Source organism: Mytilus edulis, chromosome 1, assembly GCF_963676685.1.
Source record: "Mytilus edulis chromosome 1, xbMytEdul2.2, whole genome shotgun sequence".
NCBI lineage: Eukaryota > Metazoa > Mollusca > Bivalvia > Mytilida > Mytilidae > Mytilus > Mytilus edulis.
Window position 1 is genome coordinate 48978783 of NC_092344.1, and position 24975 is coordinate 49003757.

General features: G+C 32.9%; 1 protein-coding gene across 15 annotated transcripts in view; it reads right to left on the reverse strand.

The window, feature by feature from the left end:
• The window catches only part of LOC139513204 (E3 ubiquitin-protein ligase HUWE1-like), a 143551-nt gene that overhangs the window by 20700 nt on the left and 97876 nt on the right, over positions 1-24975 (reverse strand). For 11 of the 15 annotated variants that reach the window (XM_071301538.1, XM_071301491.1, XM_071301544.1 and 8 more), the window contains 18 exons: positions 24328-24464; positions 23671-23773; positions 22890-23048; positions 22393-22520; positions 21674-21785; positions 20784-20891; positions 20008-20206; positions 14427-14580; positions 13455-13578; positions 12229-12419; positions 11716-11878; positions 10883-11066; positions 10488-10627; positions 9785-9881; positions 9218-9471; positions 8485-8687; positions 3387-3663; positions 773-1989 (listed from right to left, as the gene is read on the reverse strand). In XM_071301538.1, the coding sequence (XP_071157639.1) occupies positions 773-1989; positions 3387-3663; positions 8485-8687; positions 9218-9471; positions 9785-9881; positions 10488-10627; positions 10883-11066; positions 11716-11878; positions 12229-12419; positions 13455-13578; positions 14427-14580; positions 20008-20206; positions 20784-20891; positions 21674-21785; positions 22393-22520; positions 22890-23048; positions 23671-23773; positions 24328-24464 (3950 nt within the window). The remainder of the gene's footprint in view (positions 1-772; positions 1990-3386; positions 3664-8484; positions 8688-9217; positions 9472-9784; positions 9882-10487; positions 10628-10882; positions 11067-11715; positions 11879-12228; positions 12420-13454; positions 13579-14426; positions 14581-20007; positions 20207-20783; positions 20892-21673; positions 21786-22392; positions 22521-22889; positions 23049-23670; positions 23774-24327; positions 24465-24975) is intronic. The other 4 variants (XM_071301595.1, XM_071301579.1, XM_071301605.1 and 1 more) reach the window with 1 other exon arrangement.

Consider the following 24975-nt stretch of genomic DNA (forward strand, 5'->3'; position numbering starts at 1 on the left):
CCTTTGGCATATAATATTAGATAAAAAGACCAAAACTTAAAAACTTAACTTTGACCACTTAACCATGAAAATGAGGTCAAGGTCAGATGGCATCTGCCCGCTAGACATGTACACCTTACAACCATTCCATACAACAAATATAGTAGACCTATTGCATAAAGTATGAGAAAAACAGACCAAAACACAAAAACTTAACAATAACCACTGAACCATGAAAATGAGGTCAAGGTCAGATGACACCTGCCAGTTGGACATGTACACCTTCCAGTCCTTCCATACACCAAATATACTAGCCCTATTACTTATAGTATCTGAGATATGGACTTGACCACCAAAACTTAACCTTGTTCACTGATCCATGAAATGAGGTCGAGGTCAAGTGAAAACTGTCTGACGGACATGAGAACCTTGCAAGGTACGCACGTATCAAATATAGTTATCCTATTACTTATAATAAGAGAGAATTCAACATTACAAAAATTTTGAACTTTTTTTTAAAGTGGTCACTGAACCATGAAAATGAGGTCAAGGACATTGGACATGTGACTGACGGAAACTTCGTAACATGAGGCATCTATATACAAAGTATGAAGCATCCAGGTCTTTCACCTTCTAAAATATAAAGCTTTTAAGAAGTTAGCTAACGCCGCCGCCGCCGTAGCCGCCGCCGGATCACTATCCCTATGTCGAGCTTTCTGCAACAAAAGTTGCAGGCTCGACAAAAAACTACGGCCTAATCAAAATTGTATGTGCTTGTACTCAGTAATCTTACCTTAACTGCCAATTGTAACTGGTTTTCTAATATAGCACTTTGTTCTTCCAATTTTTCCTCATCTTTCTTTTCAGATTCCTCTTCTTTCTCCTTAATTTGATCAGTAGCTGTGTTAGTTCCCATTGATGCTGTTGCTCTTGTTGCAGTAGACGTGGTAACAGTTGAAGCCCCCGTTAATGCAGTAGTACTTATTTGTGTTTGGGCACCACTTTGTGGCATCTCTGCTATTGTAGTACTAGACTGAGACTGAGCACCTGACGAGTCAGCTAATCCATTCGAAACTAAACCTAAAAGTCTGAGCAGTCTATCCGTCAATAATTGACTTCGTTTGATAACTGGATGATTTAACATGCACATTAAAGCTCCTAGAGGTGACGATTCGTAACTATGAAATTGTGTATCTCCCTCAGTGAGAGGTATACTATGAATCCGTTGCATACCTTTACCTTTTTTACTACCACTTATACTGTCTAATTTGACTAATAAATCCCACAAATCAGTTTCTGGTTCATTTTTTTTAGGACTAGCACTAGCCCCAGGTTTAACTTTATCAGTCTCTTTTTTCTCATCCGTATCACATTTTCCAACTTCTTTCGCTTTCGTCGACGGTAAAAACTGACTTGGAAATATTTTTGCAAGCGCTATTAAGGTATCTAAAGCATGGCGACAAACCATTGGGGCTGCTTGTGTATGAATTGTCACTGTCCCACTAGCAGCACTACTGTGCTTCTTACCCGTTTTATGAACTTGGAAAACATTTGCCCGGCAACCTAGGGCTGCCTCTAAACTCATCGACAGCCAAGTACCCTGATTTTTAGTATCACTTTTCATTGTAACAGGACTGTCTAATGCAGATTTCCTTTTACTTTTGTCAGGACTCTTGCCCTTCTCTTCCTCCATCTGACACTCTCCAGTTTTATGAAGCATTGATAATAAAGCCTTAATCACCCAAATACGTGTTGGTCCATGATAACACAAGTTTCTCAAAACTCTATGTAAACGGGTTGTGTTGAGCTTTGGTTCATCAACAAACAGTAATACTAAGAGACATGTCATTGCTTCATGATCCAAAAGAAATCGCCCTCGCACTCTAACAGCATTGTTTTTAGGGGTACTATTAGATGGTCCTGACCTTGAATTAAAAGGCCAATGTCTTCCACTAGTAGGTACAGCTCTAATTGTGTATCTTCCTCCTCCAAGTCTTCCACCAGAAAAACCTGCAAAATTTTTTCAAAGTAAATATTTTAGTTATTTATTTATTTGAAAGTTTGTTTAAAATATGACAAAAATAGTGAAACTTTATGTTTTATAGTGCATCGAAGTAAGTTTCCTTATTCAATTTGTTTGAGTATCTAACAGACTGGCATTTTACACCAATTTTTTGTCCAGATCTCTGATGTCTGACCATGCAGAAAATTATGTTTGAGGAACACAATTCACCTGAGCCAATTACAAAATGAATTACAGCTGATTGCATTGAGTGTGTAGGTAAATGTGATATCTTTGGTTAGCTTGCTTGTTAACTTTACCTTGAAGTAATTATAAGTTAGGCAAACTACCCTCCTTAAAGAGTTGACTAGTCTGACAGATAACCAATATATCTGTAAACTGTAGTAAAAGGTATCTCAAATGAGTCAAATAGTAATGTTTAGTCCCTCTGACATATCAAGGGTCAACGGTACAATTGTTTTAATAAAAAAAAATGTCTGTTGGTTAAATTTTCACTAAGTAAATGAATGCTTATTTTTGTAATTGTATTTTTTGGGTGCAAAGCCTTTGACCAAAGCACTTTTGAAGCACACAAAGCATAACTCTTTTAATCACATTTATATACTACAACCATGAAAGGCAAGTAAAATCAAATTTTTTAATTGTTTCCTATTAAAGCATTGTTGTGGTATTATCAAAGAAAGCTCATGCTGTCGCGAGCATTCTTTTAAATTGGAAAAAAAAAAAAATATATACCTTTGGAATGCCTTGCAATTATTGTTTGCCAATCAAAATTATGTATTATTATCAATGAATATACATTTGTTCAATTCTGGTTTCCAACACTACACATTCTAACACAGATTTATCAATAACAAAACATAATCATGGACAACCAAATCAACAAATCAACAAAAATTAACTCTAATTTAAGGTATGTTTGTCCACATGCGAAACACAGTGCCAACTATTAAAGCACAGGTCTGTCTGTAAAACACAATTTATATTTGGAGAGTTTCATATCTGAATGACAACAGTGTATCATACAAAATGTGTTAAAACACAATAAATCTCCAAGTGCCTTCTAATAGATAGCGTTTCATACTAAAAATGTGCGCCTGATGCATAATTCTTTTAATCACAAATATATACATGATATATACTACAACTACGAAAGGAAAATTAATTTGTTTTCATTTGTTTCATAAGCATTGTTGTGATATTATCACAGAAAGCTCATGTTGTCATGAATATTGCATCTGGATTGGAAATAAAATAAACTATAATTTTGGAATGCCTCCAAATAATTGTCTGCCAATCAAAATTATGTATTACATAATGTAACTATTAGATATTAAAGCAGCATTAATCAATTGAAAGATTTACTTTACAAAATTACCTGTACCTGAATGTCTCAAAATGGCAGAAAGTGAACCCGCACCAGCCTGAGAGAACAAACGATCTATTTCCAGTTCTCTCCTCAAAGACTGGGCCTCAGTTGCTAGATCTGATGGTAATACGGCTACCATGCTATCATCCATTTCAGCCAGAACTTGTCTTCGGAGAGAGGTCGGCAATGTAGCAAAGAAACTGTATGGATCTACAGGTGCATCTGAAGGAGGCTGAGCCGGCTGTGAAAGGGCTTGTAATCTGGCTTGTTCAGCTCTTTGTTGAGCTAAAACCTACAAAACCACATCTAAAATATTATCTACAACACTAATTAATTTACAAAGTTCTTTCAAAGATATCATCAATTTTAACTGTTACCCTTTACTTGATACAACATTTTAGAAAAACATATTTCTTAATTTCCACATTTCATAAGAAGCATTATTGCATTGAAACTGTTTGTTTATTTTTCTACAGCAATCAAACCAAATCATGTAAAACAGTTATTTTTGCATTTGTATTCCCAATATATACTGTGTTCAAATCTTGTTTCAAAACCTCAAGGACAAAAATTATATCTAATTTAAGAAATGTTTGTCCACATGCGAAACACAGTGCCTACTTTTAAAGCACAAGTCTGTCTGTAAAACACATTTATATTTGGAGAGTTATATATCTGAATGACAACAGTGTATCATACAAAATGTGTTAAAAACACATTAAATCTCCAGTGCCTTCTTAAACAGGATAACTTGGCCAAAAAGCTTAATTTTTTCTCCGATTTCAGTTGATACAAGTTTAAAACAAGAGGCTGTCACAACGACAGCAAACCGGATTTATTAATATTTATTTGTGTCCTGGCAATATCACAAGAACCATCACTGATGAATGGTGAAAGTGAAAATCGTCAATATCAAATTTGACCTCCATTTTGTCATCAGTATCAACATCTTAAAATTTGAAAAGCTTAGATTGAATGGTTCATGAGTAAATGCAACAACGTGAATGGAAACGCCATTTCACAATCTTTCAAGAACCACAACTCCTGAACGGTAAAAGTCAAAATCATCATTATTGAACTTGACCTCTAATTTGCCATCAGTAACAACATATAAAAATTTCAAAAGCTTTGGTTGAATGGTTCATGAGAAAATGCACGGACACGACTGGAAACACCATTTTTCAATCTTTCAAGAACCATAACTCCTGAACGGTAAAAGTCAAAATCGTCATTATTGAACTTGACTTCTATTTTGTCATCAGTAACAACATATTAAAATTTGGGAAGCTTTGGTAAAACAGTTCATGCGTAAATGCATGGACACGACTGGAAACACCATTTTTCAATCTTTCAAGAACCATAACTCCTGAACGGTTAAAGTCAAAATCATCATTTTTGAACTTGACCTCCATTTTGTCATCAGTAACAACATATTAAAATTTGGGAAGCTTAGGTAGAACAGTTCATGCGTAAATGCACGGACACGACTGGAAACTCCATTTTTCAATCTTTCAAGAACCATAACTCCTGAACGGTAAAAGTCAAAATCGCCATTATTGAACTTGACCTCCATTTTGTCATCAGTAACAACATATTAAAATTTGGGAAGCTTAGGTAGAACAGTTCATGCGTAAATGCACGAAAACGACTGGAAACTCCATTTTTCAATCTTTCAAGAACCATAACTCCTGAACGGTAAAAGTCAAAATCGCCATTATTGAACTTGACCTTCATTTAGTTGTCAGTAACAACATTTTAAAAGCTTTGGTTGAACGGTTCATGAGTTAATGCACGGACAACATTTGATTGCCTCCCGCCCGCCCGCCCGCCGTACATCCCCAAATCAATAACCAACATTTTTGTCACAAAAATCCGGTTAATGAACCCTACCTGCACTACTTGAGGAATTCATGTATTAAAGCAAGAATTAATATGCATTTCATTACAAAAGAAATGTGCGATCACAGTCCTTCAAATATTTAGATATCATTGGTTATCTCAATAAGATTGATTTTCTGGCTTGAGCTGGTCCTGCAAAAGTGAGAAAAGCAATCAAGTTGAGATGACCATTGATAATCTGTTTATCCCCATTTTGCCTATGACGAAGTTGAGGTTTACATTGACAACAGCACTTGTGTCCTTGGTTTATAGCAATAATTTTTCATATTTTAAATCAACTCTAATTTAAGATATGTTTGTCCACATGCAAAACACAGTGCCAACTATTAAAGCACAGGTCTGTCTGTAAAACACATTTATATTTGGAGAGTTTCATATCTGAATGACAACAATGTGTCATACAAAATGTGTTAAAAACACAACAATTCTCCAGGTCCTTCTTAAACAGGAAAGCCAAAAAGCTTTAACAATTTCTTAAATTCAGTTGACAGTTTAAAACGAGCCCTACCTGTACAAGTTGAGGACTTCATGTTTTCAAACTTAGCTCATATATGTGTGAAAAAAAAGTCTTAAAAAGACTACTCTGTAATATGTTGTTCTTTAAAAATAAACTATGGGAGTTGGCATTATTGTTTTTATTTACTTCATATTGTTTTCTACAAATTTTTTGAATTTATTGTAGACTTTTCTTACAATCAATGTAAAAAGGGCTTCTTGTTTGTTTAGCCAAGCCTGGTTTTATCTAATATTGCCTTGAATAAGTTATTATTTATGTAATTTTATACATTGCTGATGCTTAAGATTACCATAATGATTTATATAGAGCATAGGAACTCACACCAAAATGGCACAAAAATATTTTTACCCAATTTTGGATAGATCATACAGATACAATTTCAACCAGCTTACAAAAATCATTATGGATAAATATAAATCAAGAAAATATTTTAGAAATTTTGTAATTTTGAATTGCAAGAAGCTATTAGATTCAAATGTGTGCATCTTCCTAGGAGAAGGAGTGTAGTCTGTCAACTCTAACCAATAGGAAATGGCAAAATCCATGTTTTAGTAAGAGAAATAGAAGAGATCATTTCGATCAAAATTAAAATAGCATGTTTACAGTTCCTGTCCTAAAAAAATAATTAAAAAGTCATGAAACTTTTAAAAAAAATATTCATGGTATCTATTTCACTATTACTAAGATATGTTTGTTCACATGCGAAACACAGTGCTTACTATGAAAGCACAAGTCTGTCTGTAAAACACATTTATATTTGGAGAATTTATATTTGAACGACAACAGAGTGTCATTAAAAACATGTTCAAACACACCTATCTCCATTACCTTTTTTAACTAGAGGCTCTTAAGAGCCTGTGTCGCTCACCTTGGTCTTGTCATATTCAACAATGGACACAGATAAATTCATGACATAATTGTGTTTTGGTGATGGTGATGTGTTTGTAGATCTTACTTTACTGAACATTCTTGTTGCTACGATTATCTCTATCTTTAATGAACTTGGCCCAGTAATTACAGTGGAAAATATTTTCTAAAAATTTACAAAAATTTATGAAAAATGTTGAAAATTAACTATAAAGGGCAATAAATCCTTAAGGGGTCAATTGACTATTTTGGTCATGTAAAATTATTTGTAGATCTTATTTTGCTGAACGTTATTGCTGTATACAGTTTATCTCTATCTATAATAATATTCAAGATAATAACAAAAAACAGCAAAATTTCCTTAAAATTACCAATTCAGGACAGTAACCTAACAACGGGTTGTCCGATCCATGTGAAAACATCAGGGAAGATAGATCGTGACCTGATAAACAATTAAACCTTGTCAGATTTTCTCTTACTGCTTCGGTTTTTGAGTTATAAGCCAAAAACTGCATTTTACCCCATTGTTCCAATTTTAGCCATGGCGGCCATCTTGGTTTGTTGGCTGGGTCACGCCACACATTTTTTAAACTAGATATCCCAAAGATGATTGTGGCCAAGTTTGGATTAATTTGGCCCAGTAGTTTCAGAGGAGAAGATTTTTGTAAAAGTTAATAGACGACGGACGCCAAGTGATGAGAAAAGCTCACTTGGCCCTGTTTGAGCTAAAAATCAACTGAAACAGAACTCTTTAAAAAAAAAAATCCCTTAAATAACAGTTAATACATGTATAGCAGTTTAAATGAACAGTTACTGTACAGGGTGATGATGTTATTTTTCCAAACATAATCATATATCTAATTAAGCTCATACATATGTGCAGAAAAGTTTTTAAAGAAAATACTATACAACAATACTTTTAATAAGAAACCTGGGACTTTGCGTATTAAAACATATTAATAAATCTTATATTGTTTTCCTCTCATTTCATGGATATATTAGAGATTTTATCTTGGAAATGCATAATAAAAGTAAATTTCACTTTATTTAAGCAATGCCTGGTTTTTAAAAATAACTTCTTAGAATAAAAGAACAATAAAGAAAACAGTAATTTCACCTATTGCTGGTGCTGAAAAGTACAATGGTTTTGTTCAAGTGTGTGGGAACTCAAACTAAAATTGCACAGCAATATCTTTACCCAATTTTGGATCCTGAGTACTAGTAACAATTCTTTCATTCTTCTAACAAACTAACAAAGTTTTTATGGATACAGCAATAAAGCATGAAAACATTTTAGAAATTTATATAATTTGCATTGCATGAATCTATGAGTTGGGTCCTCCAAGGAAAGTGAATGCTCTCTGCCGACTCTGAATAATAAGAGGACATGACAAAGTCCACCTTAACTTTTAGTATGGAAATAAAATAAATCTTTAAATTTAAAATAGCAGGCGCAGTTTAATATCCAGCAAAAGAAATTCAAAATGGAAAAATCTGAAGAAAAACATTTTTCTTATTACTTTTAAGATATGTTTGTCCACATGCGAAACACAGTGCCAACTATTAAAGCACAGGTCTGTCTGTAAAACCCATTTATATTTGGAGAGTTTCATATCTGAATGACAACAGTGTGTCATACAAAATGTGTTAAAAACACAATAAATCTCCAACCCTTTATTCACAAGGATGACTGTACAAAAACTTTTCAGACCTCTTAGTAAAATTTTAGCTGATACAAGTTGTATCAGTTTATAGTTTATTTCAGGCCATGTATGAATATTTGAAAGAATTGCATGGAAAGTATGTTATCTGTCATCAGGTGCTACTTACCTCCTCTTGAATACCAGGTGGTAATGCTGCTAAGAACTCAGCACTGACTTCACTGGAACCAATATTTTGGGCTGTGGCAGCCTGGTCTCTAGCACTCTGTTGTATTCTCTGAAGCCTTAATTGTTCTGCTACTACTTCCTGTCTAATATTCTCTGGAAGTGCTGCCAAGAATGAGGGATCCACTCCATCTGGCAAATTGTTTTCTGAACAAAAAATAAGAACGCTTGTATATTCAACCAATCATCAAAACTGTATACATATATATTTATGTGCTCTAGGCATAGTAATTTTTATTCAGGTAGTGCCTTTTGAAAGAACCAAATTGAATTTCACAGGAGGTTTTTTTTCAGTGGATATTATTTGCATTCAGTGAATTGGATGTTTTTTGGGGACAGTTAATGCTATTTGAATAAGCTTGTAATGTTAATAAAATGACATGATCACATCGCCAGACAAAATCAGAAATGTGTATTCTTATTCTATATCAAGACTGATAAGTATACAGTATGGGTTTGGAGTTGATTTCAGAAACTTAGGAGCATTGTGCACATAAATAACTTTTACCAATAGCTGAATACATTGAAATATCAACAGTAAATAAAACAAATACAGGTAAAAACAACTGAACTGAAACTTGGGCATAAGTGCTGGTAAGACTTTAAACAGAGGTCAGGTGTTTCAGACTCTGATGTTATATACATCAGATAACAAAGCAGAAAAATCTTACTCTCACCTGTAGAGCTTGCTGGTCCTGTGGAGGAACTTGGTGTGGCTTCTGACGACGTACTTGGTACAGCTGATGACTCAGGGTTTGCAGGAGGTGCTGAGGTTGTTGTCACTGCTGCTGTGGGCATTGCTGTAGCTGCTGGGGGTACCAATGGTGCAGTTATGGCTTCCCCACGCACTGAAAGACTGACGGGTACATCAACATGAAGGAAATCTGGTAAAGGAGGAGTAACAATACTGTTTGGTTGCAATACTTGATCCCTAAAAAACAAATAAAACCAGATTATCATACATGAAAAGATTTATATTCTGTAGACAAATCATTATTTGTGGTGTACCAACAACCAGGAACTGTAAAGCAGTTCAATAAAAGCAGTTTTCCTTCAATAAATTGCCAACCTTATTGTATGTCACAAGATTCTTTCTTTTCAAATAAAGTGTACCAGTTATATGAGTTTGCAGTCTTTGACCAGAACAATTCACCAAATTTCAGAATTATATGCAAAATGAGTTCAAGAACACTTATCTAGAGTATATGTGTTGAAAGTTTAAGAATAAATATTAATATCCTGACCTAATACCAGTAACTTCATTGAGGGGATTTCCTATTCCCGATATCACAGGTATTGGACTGGCTTGTACTGGCTCAGTTACATTTGGTAGAGTAGTACCTGGAATAATTAACAGAAAATTAAACTAGTAACTAGTTTTTCCTACAATAATATCAACCCATGAAATCAGAACATATCATAATTTACATTGTTACGTAATAAAATGCATGTAGAAATTACTTATGTTGAATTGTTTTCGTACGTAATAAAATGCATGTAGAAATTACTTATGTTGAATTGTTTTCCAAATGGTCATCTCTATTTCATTTGTCATGAAATCAATCCTGTTGTGTCTTGGACCAATTTTCTTATGATTGTAAATGGTGGTGCATTTTTGTTTAGAAATTATTGGTTAGATCCATCCAATGTTGTTCAATTTTGGTTTGTACTGGTACATTGTACTTGATATACATGTTGTTGGTTTTCAGTGGATATCTTTACTGATTCTGATATTGAAAACAAGTGACATAACAGCACAATGTGATTCCTCAACAAGACAGTCATCTGGCAGAAAACAAATCTCAATCAGCAACTCACCATTATACAAAATGAAATTAAAATCAGTTGGATTTGTGAAGGCATAATGGAAAAAGTCTGGATGATATAAGAATTTCCAAAAATTGAGATGAAGAAAAAGATACTTTAAATGAAAAGTTTAAAACATACTTGGTGTGGAACTAGGGGTACTATGAGCCACTACTCCTCTCAGCATCTGTACAAGTGAGTTCTCTTCACTGGTTCGGTTTTCTGGATCATCACTCAACAGCAGAGTAGCAAGGTTGGTGATAGTGGTAGTAGGATTACGTCTAAAATGAATGAATAAATAGCTTTTTAACTGTATTAGTGCATTCTATGACAGAAATATATTTATATCAAATAAATATTCATCACTGTATAAACGTACAAAGGGCTTAAAAATATTTTGTTACAGCTCATTTCAATGTAAAAGATATAGTCTTCATAGATGTCCTTTTGCTGCAATCTTTAAAAAATATTAAAAATAAAAAATGCAACATATCAACAGAACCACATTTTAAATTGATAAAATATTCAAATCTTACCTTTGAGGTTCTGGTACTGGAGCACCTGGTCGAACAACAGGGAGTGAAAATGAAGATGCTGAATCTGACCCTAAGACTCGAGAGCCAGGAGGTATTACTAGATTTGAGCCTGGACTAGGAGCCAATATTCCTTCCACCATAGCTGTAGCTATTCTTTCGGCTGCTGCAGCTGCTTCTGTGGCACCTAAAATTATCATTCAGCACATTTTGTATCATAATCTCAACATCACATTTTCATTCTTAAATTTTTCTCCAACAAATCTTAAAATTCATGACATCAATAATTATTGTGGAAATATATTGACACAGAAAAGTCAGTAGGTTCAAAATATCTATTTAGAAGTGTTAGACGACAAGGAAGTTAAACTTATGAAGTAATGGAAATTTCTTTTCATTTATCTAAATATTGGAACAGTAACAATTGTAAATATTAGCCAATCAAATCCTGGAACTAAAGTGATGAATGAAGAACCTAATTATACTCACCGTTCCGTAACAAACAAGAAAACTTGTATTTTATGAACAAAGTACAGCCATTTTGTAAAACTGTGAAAAAGTTCTAGGTAGTAATCATCTCAATGTATTGTAATGGTTATACCTTATTTGTGAAAATATATTAAAAAAGTTTATACCACAAATTTTGGACATCAAGCAACATTATTATATTAATATAAGAAGATGTGGTATAAGTGTCAATGAGACAACACTCCATCCAAATCACAATTTGTAAAAGCAAACCTTTGAAGGTCAAAGTATAATCTTGTGATCTATTTGAACAACATGCAAGGACCATCCGTATTAGTCTTATCGGTTAACTTCACGTCTGTACTTACTGATTGGTCTGTTCGCTGATTCTTCTAAGCTCTGTGTTATCCTCTGCACATCCTCATAGGGTATGTTTTCTATAATACCTCCAGGGGTAACTATTGATGGTGCATAATTTATTGGTCTTGGAGGTGGACACGTATCAGCTGTTACCAACATTGCAGCATTTGGCTACAAACAAGGAGAAGAGTTGTGAAGTAAAATTAAGATAAATATTTAGCTGTCTAATGTTACTTTAAATCAATTTTAATTTAATTCTTTTAATCAAAGCAAGCTTCTTTTTTTTTACATTTAGAATTCTTGAAATTTCACAAAACTGCATGTTAATTAAAGTCCATTCATATGATCTTTCTAACTGTTCAAATGGAAATGTTTATTATTTTAAAGGTGTAGTCTTAATGATCCATAGGTTTTAGTAAATATATTCAAATCATATTTAATATACAATTCCAATAAGAGTGTTTCCAGATGCGATTCATTTTCAGCTGGTTATAAATTTTTACAATTAAAATGGTCTTTACCTTTGATCGGTCAGGGGGTGGTGGAGGCCTTCTCCAGTCAGGATGTACAAGGCCCTTTGCTTTTAGTTCTTCTTCATACTCCTTCTTTCTCTTCTCTTCCTCTTCTGCTACTTTTCTCCTTTTTTCTTTCCTTTCATCCAATTCTTCATCCCTTAACTTCTCAAGCTCCTCAATTATTTCTGGTTTCAAAGCTAATCAACATAAACATAACAAGCTTCACATAGTGTGGGGTGCTCATTTGTGCCATATCTTTCCATGTTTTCTAGTTTATGTTCAGGTCTATATGTTTTTGAAGTATACTGATATTTCTATATGAAAATAACTTCAAATGCAAAACATTCCTAAGCTTGAAAACATTTTTGTTTGAAAATAATCATCTGTAAAGTTAGATTAAAGGGTGTTTGAAATTTCCTGATGTTTTTTCAATGAGGGACACATATTCGCCGTTTTTACACATCTATTTAAAACCAAATAACTGCAGCTTTATATAATATTTATCAAATAAATTTCATTATAGATGAACAGCAGACATTTCAAAGGTGTAAAAAACAGAAGTTTAGGCCAATCAGTCAAAAAATTACTAAGAAAATTCTTTGAAAATCGTGTTTTTCATTCAGGAATTTGACCGAAAAGTTTTTCGTTCCCTTGCAGTAAGTGCCACAATTTTGTTTAAGTTTAAAAAATAATCATATTTGTTATAAAATTATAATTTATCGGCATATTTCTTCAATTTCAGCCATCCTATGAAGTTTTTACACCTCAAAATCATAAAAGGGCGAAAGTGTGTCCCCGGCAAATATGTGCCCCCACTCCATACATAAATGGATATATTATTTCAGCATTAACCTGTCTTTCGTTTCTGCTTTTTATTCTTTATATTATGTAAAATACATCTAAAATGAAACTGATGATCAGGAAAAGCTTTGTACTGACACATTTATCTTTTTGGTATCTCATGGATTGTTGGTATTTTCATTATTCATACAAAATGTAAACCTTTGGCCCATTTGTTGAATAACCAGTTCTTGTGTTTTGGTGTACTTTTTAAAACTACAACTCAATTTCATTAATTCTGAAATCAAATTACTGTGCTTGAAAATTTGTATTTAACTTGACCTACTCCTGATATCATTCTTTACAAATACTGTGTAGAAAAAAATACACAGATTCAAGATGGCCAATTTCTACTTCTTTATTGCTAATAAATATATAACAGTAATACATACATGTAACACAGTCATGTACACTATCTCCGTCCAATACTTTAGCTTCTTCAGTCCATCTATTCATTGTTGAAGGAACTAATGTTAACAGCCCTGATCCTGAAGCTCCATTGCTAGAAAATGGATCCTGTAATAAAAATAAAACAAAATTCATACACACAGAAAATTACAATCCCACAGTTGCTAAATCAATGTGATGGCACTTGATTTTGTTTGTGGAAGATACAAATGTCTCAAGTTAACGGTAAACGGACAGAAAGTCACAGGACATAAAGTCACAAATTTGATAGGACAAAAAGTCACAAATAATTTGTTGACAATTGATTGAATATACGAGAGAAAGATCTTGAAATACTTTCTTTTTGTAACATATATTTATTTCTAAGTTTAGGCAATTGTTCATAAACCTTGATAAATGAAAATTTATTAAAATTAATCATACAAAGGACATATTTCTTGGCAGAATGAAGCCATTTAGGTAGTTAGCCACTATGACATTTTGTTTTCATAACAATTATGATCATAATTGATATTTATTGAACACATTTTGTATTACAAAGTTGCTTCATATAAAATAGTTCAAGAAAAAACAAACAAAATATTTAAAAAAATTAGTGTAGTCTTGTTCAAAGAAAAATAATCTCAAAACTGAATTGTGACTTTTTGTCCTGTGACTTTTTGTCTGTGACTTTTTGTCCTGTGACTTTCTGTCCTACATTCCTCACAACTGTTCTTTGGCATGACAATTGCCCAATTCATAAAATAGTAGCAAATTTGAGTGTGCACTGCCATTTTTTTTATAAACAACTTGAATAAAACACAAACCCAATATCATACTATTAATATTCAGAAGTAATTTGCAAGGTATTTATGGACCAACTTGTTTGTCTACTTATGCCACACTATTTAAATTTATCAACTGTTTCAAGATGTTTTACATATGGATTGAGTTTCTAAAACTATTTAATTACCAACCTGAAACAATTCTTCATAAAATTCATCTTCCCTTTGATTATACATGAAGTCATCACTACTGTTAACAACCACTCTGGTTGGAGTAGGACCTGCCACAGATGTGAATGTATTAGTCAACTGTAGAACATCAGCAGCTGTAGATGGTCCTAGTAGTCTGCAATAGTAGAAACAATATTTCAGGCTAAGACTTTCAAACATAAAATAAAATTTTCCAAATTGAAAATGGCATTAATCTATAAACTTAAATGACACACTGACAAATTTGAACTCTGTCTGCAATTTGCATTTCTTACCTTTTGTATGAATTTCATAAAATTAGTACGAGACTTGAGTTACGAGTGAGGAAACGAAATATGGGTCGTACAATAAAGACGAAGGTACCAATTGGGTGCCACCTTAGCCATGCAGTAAGGACATAAAGTGTTTTCACTCGCCTGTTTTTTAAGATTTGTTATAAGTTGTTAAGCCATTTAAAAGGATTGATATCTGTTCTATCTTGCAGTCTGACAGAACCATGTATTTAATGAACAGACATTTTTCTAGTACAACTCTCATATAATCAGAGAGGTAACTTTTTTATTTACTTTATATAGTGTTCTCCCCAGTATTTTCAAATGGCACTATTTCCCAAAAATTTTACAATCCTTTGCATATCTTCTTCATCAACAAAATGTCTACAACTGATTATTTATTATAAAAGATCTATACATTCATTAACTGTTAAATGTAACAGCTTTTGACCATTTTTGATAACACAGGAGGTCATCAAGTCAGGACATGCTGAACATTAATTTTGCATTCTTCCCTTCCTAAATGACCCATGGTTGGTGAGGTCAGTCGTACACAAGAATGCTAGTATAAGTAAAGTTGAAAACTATTGACTGGAGGTGTCATGTGACAAGTTTTGCAGCCGATTGCATTGAGTGTGTAGGCAAATGATATCTTTGGTTAGCTTGCTTGCTAGCTGATCTGTGAACTCATTATTAGGTAAGATATACTACCCTCCTTTTTAAGTAGGCTAGTTCTACAGACAGATATATTGGTTATCTGTCAGACTAGTCTACTTTTAAAGGAGGGTAGTTTACCTAATCTAGTAATGACTTCATGGTTCAGCTAGCAAGCAAGCAAACAAAAGATATTACCTTTGCCTACACACTCAATGCAATCGGCTGTAAGATAACATGTAGCAATTTATTCTTTCTGCAATTAGTTTTTCAAAAATTACAAATTGATTGTTGAATACCAATAAAAAATCTACTGAAATATAAGTATTATTAACAACAGTTATATTGTCACTCTTATAGATTCTAAAAAAAACTATTGTTTGATAAAGAGTTATTAAATCAGACTTTCCTTAAAAAATATGTAAAGATCAAATCTGAAAGAGGACTTAAAATGAATGTGTCCAAAGTACATGGATGCACCTCTCACACTATCATTTTCTATGTTCAGTGGACCGTGAAATTTGGCATTAAAATTGGACATAGATCATATCATAGTGAACATGTGTACTAAGTGTCAAGTTGATAAGACTTCAACTTCATTAAAAACTACCTTGACCAAAAACTTTAACCTGAAGGAGGACAGAAAGACGGACGGACACACAGACCAGAAAACATAATGCCCCTCTACTATCGTAGATGGGACATAAACATTACAATTTGAACAACATGATTTTAATTAGTCTAACTGTCTCAAATGTTTTGAAAATATGAAACTACAAAAGTCTAAAAATTGATATTTTTACAAAATATAAAATAGTAAAACATCTGTTGAATGGGAGGAAAAATTGTAACCACATTAAACACACAAAAGATACAAGTATTTCTAATGAGTCTCTAGTAGTGGTAATTTATATAGCAGTCTTCCCTTCCTAAATGACCCATTGATAAGAGGTCAGTCGTACACAAGAATGCTAGACAAATGATAAATTACAAAATATATACAATTCATCTAAATGCTTCAAATAATTATCTTTATATTGTTAAGTCAGAACCTCTTCAATAGCATGTTCAACAAAAGTTTGATTAGTTTGCTTGTAATTTTTTTTATGAAAGTTTGCTCACAAACAAAACAACGTACAAAAGACACTGAAAAAGGTTGAGCTTAAGTCTAGTTATAGAAAATACTAGAATTTGATCCATGTAGCATTGGTAGTTCAAATAACAAAAAAAACTTTGACAACATTGTCCGGCAAAGGTTCTAAACTTTTTGAACATGCTATATTAGAATTTTGCACATTAAAAATAAGTATAATTTCTCACGTTTCGCAGTATAGGGAGAAACTATTGTATATAGGGTACTAACGTAGTAGTTTTATCAGTTAATATCACTAGGTATAAGACACATGGGGTTTTATAAGTTAACGTCACTAGGTATTAGACATGTGACCAACTTTATTACAGGAATTTTTTCCCCTGAGATTATCACTTTTTGGCCCGCCACAGACAGGGCAACATTCAAGTTCCATTCATATTATGAATATACTTTGATACATGCATTTATATATTTTTCAAAACAATACACGTCCGATTATGTCTCGTGAGATGACTTGTCGCATTGGGTTGGACCCAGATTTCCAGTTTATCCCATTATTGGGTTTGTTTGGTTGTTCCTTGCTGGCAAGGTCGTTCATGATCGAGTTAGTCAGCTATTCATTTATTCAGTTATTCAGTTTAAAGGAGTAAGTTCGGTAAGGGCCATATTTGGCCCCAATTATAAAGTTCATAGTTACAAGACAATAAATGCTTTAAGTTGCCTTAAAGACATGTGAGAAAGTTAAACAGAACTGTTTTTGTCAAAGTTTAATTCTAACACGTTGATTTTTACATCCCAAAAAGGTCAAGATAAGGGATTTTTGTGAAATTTGACAAAATCAGCTGGATTTCAACCAAATAAAGGACCAGGAAACATAGAGCGCAGGCGTCGACAAGCTTAATATTCAAATAAGACATGTGAAATGTCTTCACAAACATTATTTTAAAAGATTTTTGTTGTCGACGTATGCGCTCTATGTTTCCTGTCCAATAATCTATGAAAATTTACCCAGTTTCATTGATTTTTTCATGAAAAATCAATATGAGTACAACTTGTGACGTCATAATGAAACGCAGGAGCGTGAAATTTTCAATAAAATGGCTTATATCCTATCTAGTCAATGTATTAGCTATAATTTATCGTGATATTGGTAAATAAATCCGAATTTGAAATTTGCGCTAAAAAAGGGGGCCATTTTAGGACCTTATCGAACATACTCCTTTATATCAACCATATTATAGCTCGTTTGTGGTTATTGCTTTTTTCATATGTTTATAAATAGATATATATATATATATAAAGACACATGTATGTAATTATTTGATAAATTCCATTTAAATATCCACTATGCTTGCTGGGCTAACGGCAACACTATACATATTGTATTCATTTATGCCTGATAATAGATATGAGCGTAAAGGGTATACTGAAAGGGACATTAAAATAAGGGCTATTCCAGAAAAAAATGTAGGGGTTGGGGGTTGGAAAGCAGTTTTTGTCAGCACCCGCCACCCAGACAATTGTAATTGAGAATTATAGTGCATTATAGTGTGAAAAGTTGCTCTGATACCCATCACCCATGTATTATTAATACAATGTGCCTTCCAACCCCCCATACATTTTTTTCTGGAATAGCCCTGTTTGATTTACACAATAATTATTTGATGTTATTGAGTACTAGTATGATGCAAATTTACAACCTGTACAAAAATTACTTAAAAGTCATGTCATTTCACTTACAAAAGTTATTTACTACCTATAGCATTGGTAACTCATGCAAAACATGAAAAACTCCAAAACATTTCTTCAAAATATGTTTCAGCACACGACAACATAAATTACAATAAGGTATGCTTTTTTGAGATGCTGATGTTACTATTGCAGTCTTCCCTTCCTAAATGACCCATGGTTGGTGAGGTCAGTCGTACACAAGAATGCATTTTTAAAAATTAATGTCTTTAGTACAAGTGTTACAGATTGTCTGGCTAAGCAAACCTGTTCATAGCTTAAAGAATTGGCAAACAGGAAGTTTGTGTCTGACAGATCCTAAAACTGCTACAGGGGTCAAAATTAACTTTAAAAGGCCAGTAGCCAGCTGGGCTACTAGACTTGAAAATCAGTTAGCCCAGACAAAAAGTCAGTGGCCCACATAATTTTACTATCACTGGTGAAGCCCGCAAAGCGGGCTGAACTACCTAGGGGGGTTTGGGGGCATGCCCCCCCCCAAGAAAATTTTGAAATTTTAGACTCAAAATCCTGCATTCTGAGCATACCTGGAGGTAATTTAGATGCCTGAGAAAATGTAATTTTTTTCTTATTTTTGTTGTTGACTTCAATCAAATTTCATTAAAAAAAAAATCATATGCAAAATGGGAATCTTCATACCCTGTATAATTCAGATATATGTACTTTTGAACTGGTGGTGGGATACTCATTGATTGAGGTGCTACTTTTATGGAGGAAGTTATAGAATACAAGTTACAAGTACATATCTTTTTTTTTAAAAGACAACTAAAGAATTCTCTCGATCTGTTCTGGAATACATGTCGATGATAGATGAAATATTTCATTTTAGTTCTATAATAATCTAATTAATTAAATATCTTGGTCGATTCATTTTGCGTATTAAACTACGTACATTTGTAAACAAACAACCCCCCTTTTTTCTCAATACTATTTCACGTATTTCAAAAGCGTTTTCATGAACTTGATATTTTCTATTATTTTCTTTTTGTTTTTTAACTGTTTAGTTAGTAAGGAACTTTAATCATTTTTAGCTATCAATGTTATTTATTGTGGTCGACAATATTCTACTTTCGTTTTTGACCTTCATTCTCTGTACACCACTGGGCTTTCAAAAGGTAACTACAAAAGGTACTGTTTTCCAGATTCTTAACAACATTATATATTATACTTTCTTTTATTTGACTGATATTACTTCGTGACATGCTATTGTCATCTTCCCTGACTTTCTTCGCTTTCTTGAAGCCAAAACCGTGATTGCTTCATAATGTTTATGACCATCGGAATACCTCTCTTGTTATCGTTGCAAACATACGATACATTCCGACTTAAATAGACAACCAATCAGTGACCTGAATTAACGTGAACTATATTTAGTCAAAGGTAAACACTGATTTGACATCCTTGTTTATCGCGACCTCGATTTTGATGCAATACATTTTAAAAAGATTTTTCTTTTAAAATTAAATTTTTTGTCCGTGAAGTAGCCAGTACTTGGAGTCATGTAAATGGCGGATTTCAGTCATTCTTGTACTTATTTTCAATTCGCCACCTGGGCTACCACAACTGAGTAAAAAGATCGCCCAGGCCAATTTCTGGTCGCCATTGGCGACTGGGCGACCGTTAATTTTTTTCCCTGTGCTAGCATGTTATATACACACCACTGTCAAGCTGCTTACCAAATATGAAATTATTCCACTCAGTGTTCCTCAGAAAAGGGGGACAAAAGTATTTGTTGGACAGATGGATGAACAATGAGATTTCAAAAAAGCTCCTAAGTGGAAGTATAATAAAATCATACCTTTGTAAAATTGCTGGTGGGTTAGGCTGTCTAGGTAAGTTAACATGTAAAGTTTGTGTTGTGGGATTGTATCTACACGTTCCTCTTTGTCGCCCTCCCCTCACTCTAGCAACTCCAGAAATGAAAGTTTGGTCTGGTTGTCTTACTAGCAATGGATGAGCTGGAAGCACATTACTCGGTGCTGGTGGCACAGATGGTGCTGAAAGGGAAACAACCGGTTAATGTACACAATAGTATTAAATGTATTTGATACATAATTGTCTTCCTTAGCTTTAACCGAGTCGAGCAAAACCATAAATTGAGTTTTATTGTAATGTATGGTGAAAATTTTCCTTCATTCAAGGCAGACATTTATATGTATCTATGTGTACTTTATTCCAGAAATTCCATCTCAATTTTATTACATAATTTTATCATTATGAACCCTTATCAGGTCTGAAAGTGAAGGCTTCAAACCTAAAATAATCATTTTCAAAATGATTTAAAAAACAAATAAAAATAAAATAATAACATTGACATCTGGTCTATTCTCAGCCTGTTCTGTAAAAAGGGAAATAATGAAGGCATCTTTCTTAATGCTTATCTCTAGTGAGAAAAAGTCCCCTTAAGCTAGCATACAATAATCAGTCATTTTACATACAAGAATACAAAATAAAAACAATGCAAACAGCTTGGACTCAAAATCTGCAAAATGAAAGACAGCAACAACAAGAAGAAAGAGAGAAAAGAAAAATGATTTTTTCTTATTTTTTCATAAAAAAAAATCTCATACATACTCAAAGCCTCATTGCCATTGTCATTGTCCATAAAAATAGGGAAGGGAAGGCCATGTCTCTGTAACTGTCGATTGTCTATCGTGTTGAACATAATGTGCTGACCTCCGTCTGTAACATAGACAGTACAATTGGCTGTTAGTTTTATATATATATACAAAACAAGAAACATTTGAATATCGATCTGACAATGCTTGAACCCACTGAATCAGAACCTAAACTAGCAAAGAACATCTATAAAAAGAAGGTGTTGTGCTCACTTCTATAGTTTAGCTAATTGCAATACTGAAAACCTAGTCCATATTTTCTATCAACAAGTTATGTATCGTGACTTTTTTTATAATCTGGTTAGGCTGAAATCAAACTGGTAAAAATAGTCACAGTTAATAAGTTGGGGGAGTCAGCATAATAAATCTGTTTCATCCCTGAAATTTTGTTTTCTTATCTCAAACAGAACATTTCTTTTATATTTAGATCTTGTAAAATTGATGTTGAACTGAACAAAAGCAAAAATATGGAATAGATACAGGCGTTGTGTTATATGAAAGGAGAGGCACTCAAAAACCAGTTAAAACTAACTATCAAAAAATCAGAAATTTGACCTGTTAACATATTTTTTTAGTCATTATTCAAGAATGGTAAGAAAAGACCCCCAACAAATTTAATTGACTAAGTAAGAGAATTTCAAACATTTTTATAGCAAATTTTCTGTTCATTACTCCAGAGAAGAAATAAATAAAAAAAAAATATTATGTAAGAGAATTTTCAAACATCTCTATCATAACATTTTCAATTCCAGACTCAAAACAATGATAGTTAGTTTGCAGGTTTTTGAGTTAAATGTACACATCTAAATTCTGACAGGCAAAAGAATAACACATTTGACTACTTACCAGGGAGTAACATATCATCAGGATGGAAGAAGTTATCATCTATATAATGTGTAGTTACTGAAGGTTCTATATCCTGATAATCGTCTTCTATTCCATTCTCCATATCAGAACCCTAGGTTAAATGCAAATTAAAAACATGATAAAATCAAGATAAATGTTTTACTTGTCTGTAGTCGTGCTGAAATTTTCAAACACTGAATTCATTATCATTCATGGTATACTGATTTTCATAGATTTTGAGGGATAAGAAACACCTACATTTAACATATTTATGAGATGAAATTTTCTATAGTCCTGTATATAAAAGTTTTGTAAAACTACAAATTAAAAAAACTTTATAACAACACAACAGAAAATATAAATATTTCGTAACTTATTGATTTCAAGTACTTGACTGAATGAAGCAAGTCACTGGACTCAAGCTACCAATAATTGTTTAGATCAGGCTTGGTTAAATTTGTTCATGATAAATTAAAAGCTGTATCACAACAAAACATGAGCACAGTGATAGATACAAAGCCTAAATTTGCTGTTTTAATTTAAAAGAATGAGCTTAATTGTTCCAGCTTTATCATACTACAGATGACTATAAAGTCATTGCAGGCCAGTTATGCTGAATGTTATTGTTGCAGTCTTCCCTTCCTAAATGACCCATGGTTTAAGAGGTCAGTCGTACACAAGAATGCATTGTTTACACCTATGAACTATAAGAACAGTACCTCATCGTCATCATCTTCATCCTCCTCATCGTCATCCTCATCGACATCATCATCGTCTTCATCATCATTGCCACATTCATGATCATCATCATCTGAACTGTTGGATTCACTGTCAGGAGTATCATGCACTAAAAAAGACAAATTTCTGTTCATGTTTGTTTTCAACTTTCAAGCATTGTGCAAAACTATCATGGAAATTGTGTGCGGGTTTATATGTTCATGGTCCAATAAAAAAGTAAATGTTTTGGAACACCTTAATATTTTGTGCTATTTTAAAACAGAAGGCAAATATATTTTTTAAACTGGAAAAATAATTTCATAAATAAAATAAAGAGGGTGTCACTATAATTTTTGTTTTCTTTTTCAAGACTATTTCTATATGAGCATTATAAGACAGAAACAAACTTTACTTTTGCCTTAGAACAAATAGAAAACAAAACCTAACAGCGAGTCACCAACAAAATTATTTAATAAAAGTTCAAGAAATACAATTTTACCATGTGCATTTTCATCTGGGTCATCTTCATCAATGGATAGTTCTTGACTGACCATCTGTGAATCATGATGATCAATGTCATCATCTTCACCAACTTCTACATCAATTAAAACATCATCATGTTCATGTTCCTCAGACTCTGATGCTCTATTTATTTCCTCTGAAAGATTACATATAATTATTAACATTCATAGGTAGTAATAACTAAAAGTAAATATTGTCTAATGAAGGCAAGTACTGATCGTTTTTACAACACCACCAAATATTCTGCTAAAGCAATGATTTTGACACAATAAAACTCTTCCATAATGTTAAGGACAACATCTCAAACTGAAAATGACTGAATTTCAAACCATTTACACATTCCAGTAAGGGCTATTCCAGAAAAAAATGTATGGGGGGGTTGGAAGGCACTTTGTAAAATAATACATGGGTGATGGGTATCAGAGCAACTTTTCATGCTATAATGCACTATAATTCTCAATTACAATTGTCTGGGTGGTGGGTGCTGACAAAAACTGCCTTCCAACCCTCCCATACATTTTTTTCTGGAATAGCCCTAAGAATTCTAGATTCATCAAGATACTATTTTGCATACCTCAAATTAGTTCTATTTTTTAAATGTGTTGTTTGTGTAACAATCAGATGTTGATTTAAACATTCACCAAAATTTAGCTACACAAGAATATTGATGAATCCACAGTAATCTATTGTTGTTGGGTTTTTTTTTTTTTTTTTTTTTTTTAAATATTCACTTCATAAAATCATGCTGTGATAAGTACCTGAGACATCCATAATAATATCTGCAATTACTTCACTTTCAGGATCTCTGATTCTTTCTCTATTAATCATATTATCTAGTATGTTGTCTAATTCCTGAGCAGCCTGTTTACAAAAATAGAAATAGTAATAAAATAATTTTCAAATGGACTCCTTTCCATATGTTTTTGTTGATATACATTTTTGCCATTTTGTATTGTTGTTCATAATTTCATATTCCATTTGCCAGAAATGAGTTATGGACAGTATATATGAAAACCAAAAATAAGAACAGTGGCAGATTCAAAGCCTAAATTTGCCTTTTTAAAAAATGATAAGCTTAATTGTTGCAGCTTTAGCATACTACAGGTGTCTATTAAGTCACTGTAGGCCAGTAATGCTGAATATTATGTTGCATTCTTCCCTTCCTAAATGACCCATGGTTTAAGAGGTCAGTCGTACACAAGAATGCATTTTTTTTTATAGCTATAAACAAAAACATGATTAAGCAGGCATCAGTGCCTTATCATCATAATCACTCCTCTTTTGACCAGAGGTATAATGAGGATAAACCCCCTCCGTGACCATTAGCTATGAACTAAATATTTTTTTTCTTTCAATTATTTACAAACCTACTCTGCAAAAGATCAAAACCATGTAAATTAGTAAAGCACAAATACCTGGCTTTCTGTGACTGGTTCAACAGCATCAAATGCTTCACTCTCTTCAAGAGCCTCGTTTTGTTCTTCTTGTTCTTCAGTTATATCCTCTATCGTGACCTCTCCAATCTCATTTTCTGCAGGTGCTGCCTCTTCAACTATTTTAAATGAAGAAAAAAAGTTAAACATTAGTTTTCTGTCCATCAACATGTCTCATGTACTATACATTATATTCTTTTCCAGTTTAAAACCCAATAACAAAACTTTAAATTCAATTAGGATAAATCCATTTTGGAATATGTCTGTTCTATTTGAACAAAAGCTCATTTAAAATAGTTTGCAAACCTTAATAACATTTTTGGTTTCTAATACAGATTAAATTTTACCATGTGCTGAAAACTTGTAACCACATTAAACACACAAAAGAAACAAGTATTTCTAATGAGTCTCTAGTAGTGGTAGTTTATATAGCAGTCTTCCCTTCCTAAATGACCCATTGGTTAGAGGTCAGTCGTACACAAGAATGCTTGACATACAATACATTATACAATTAATCTCAATGCTATAAAAGTAATCTTCATATTGTCACATAAGCTATGCAATTAAAATAGACGCTCACAGTAACAGACAAGAACAAAGGTGAGCTTCAGTCTGGTTATAGAAAATAAT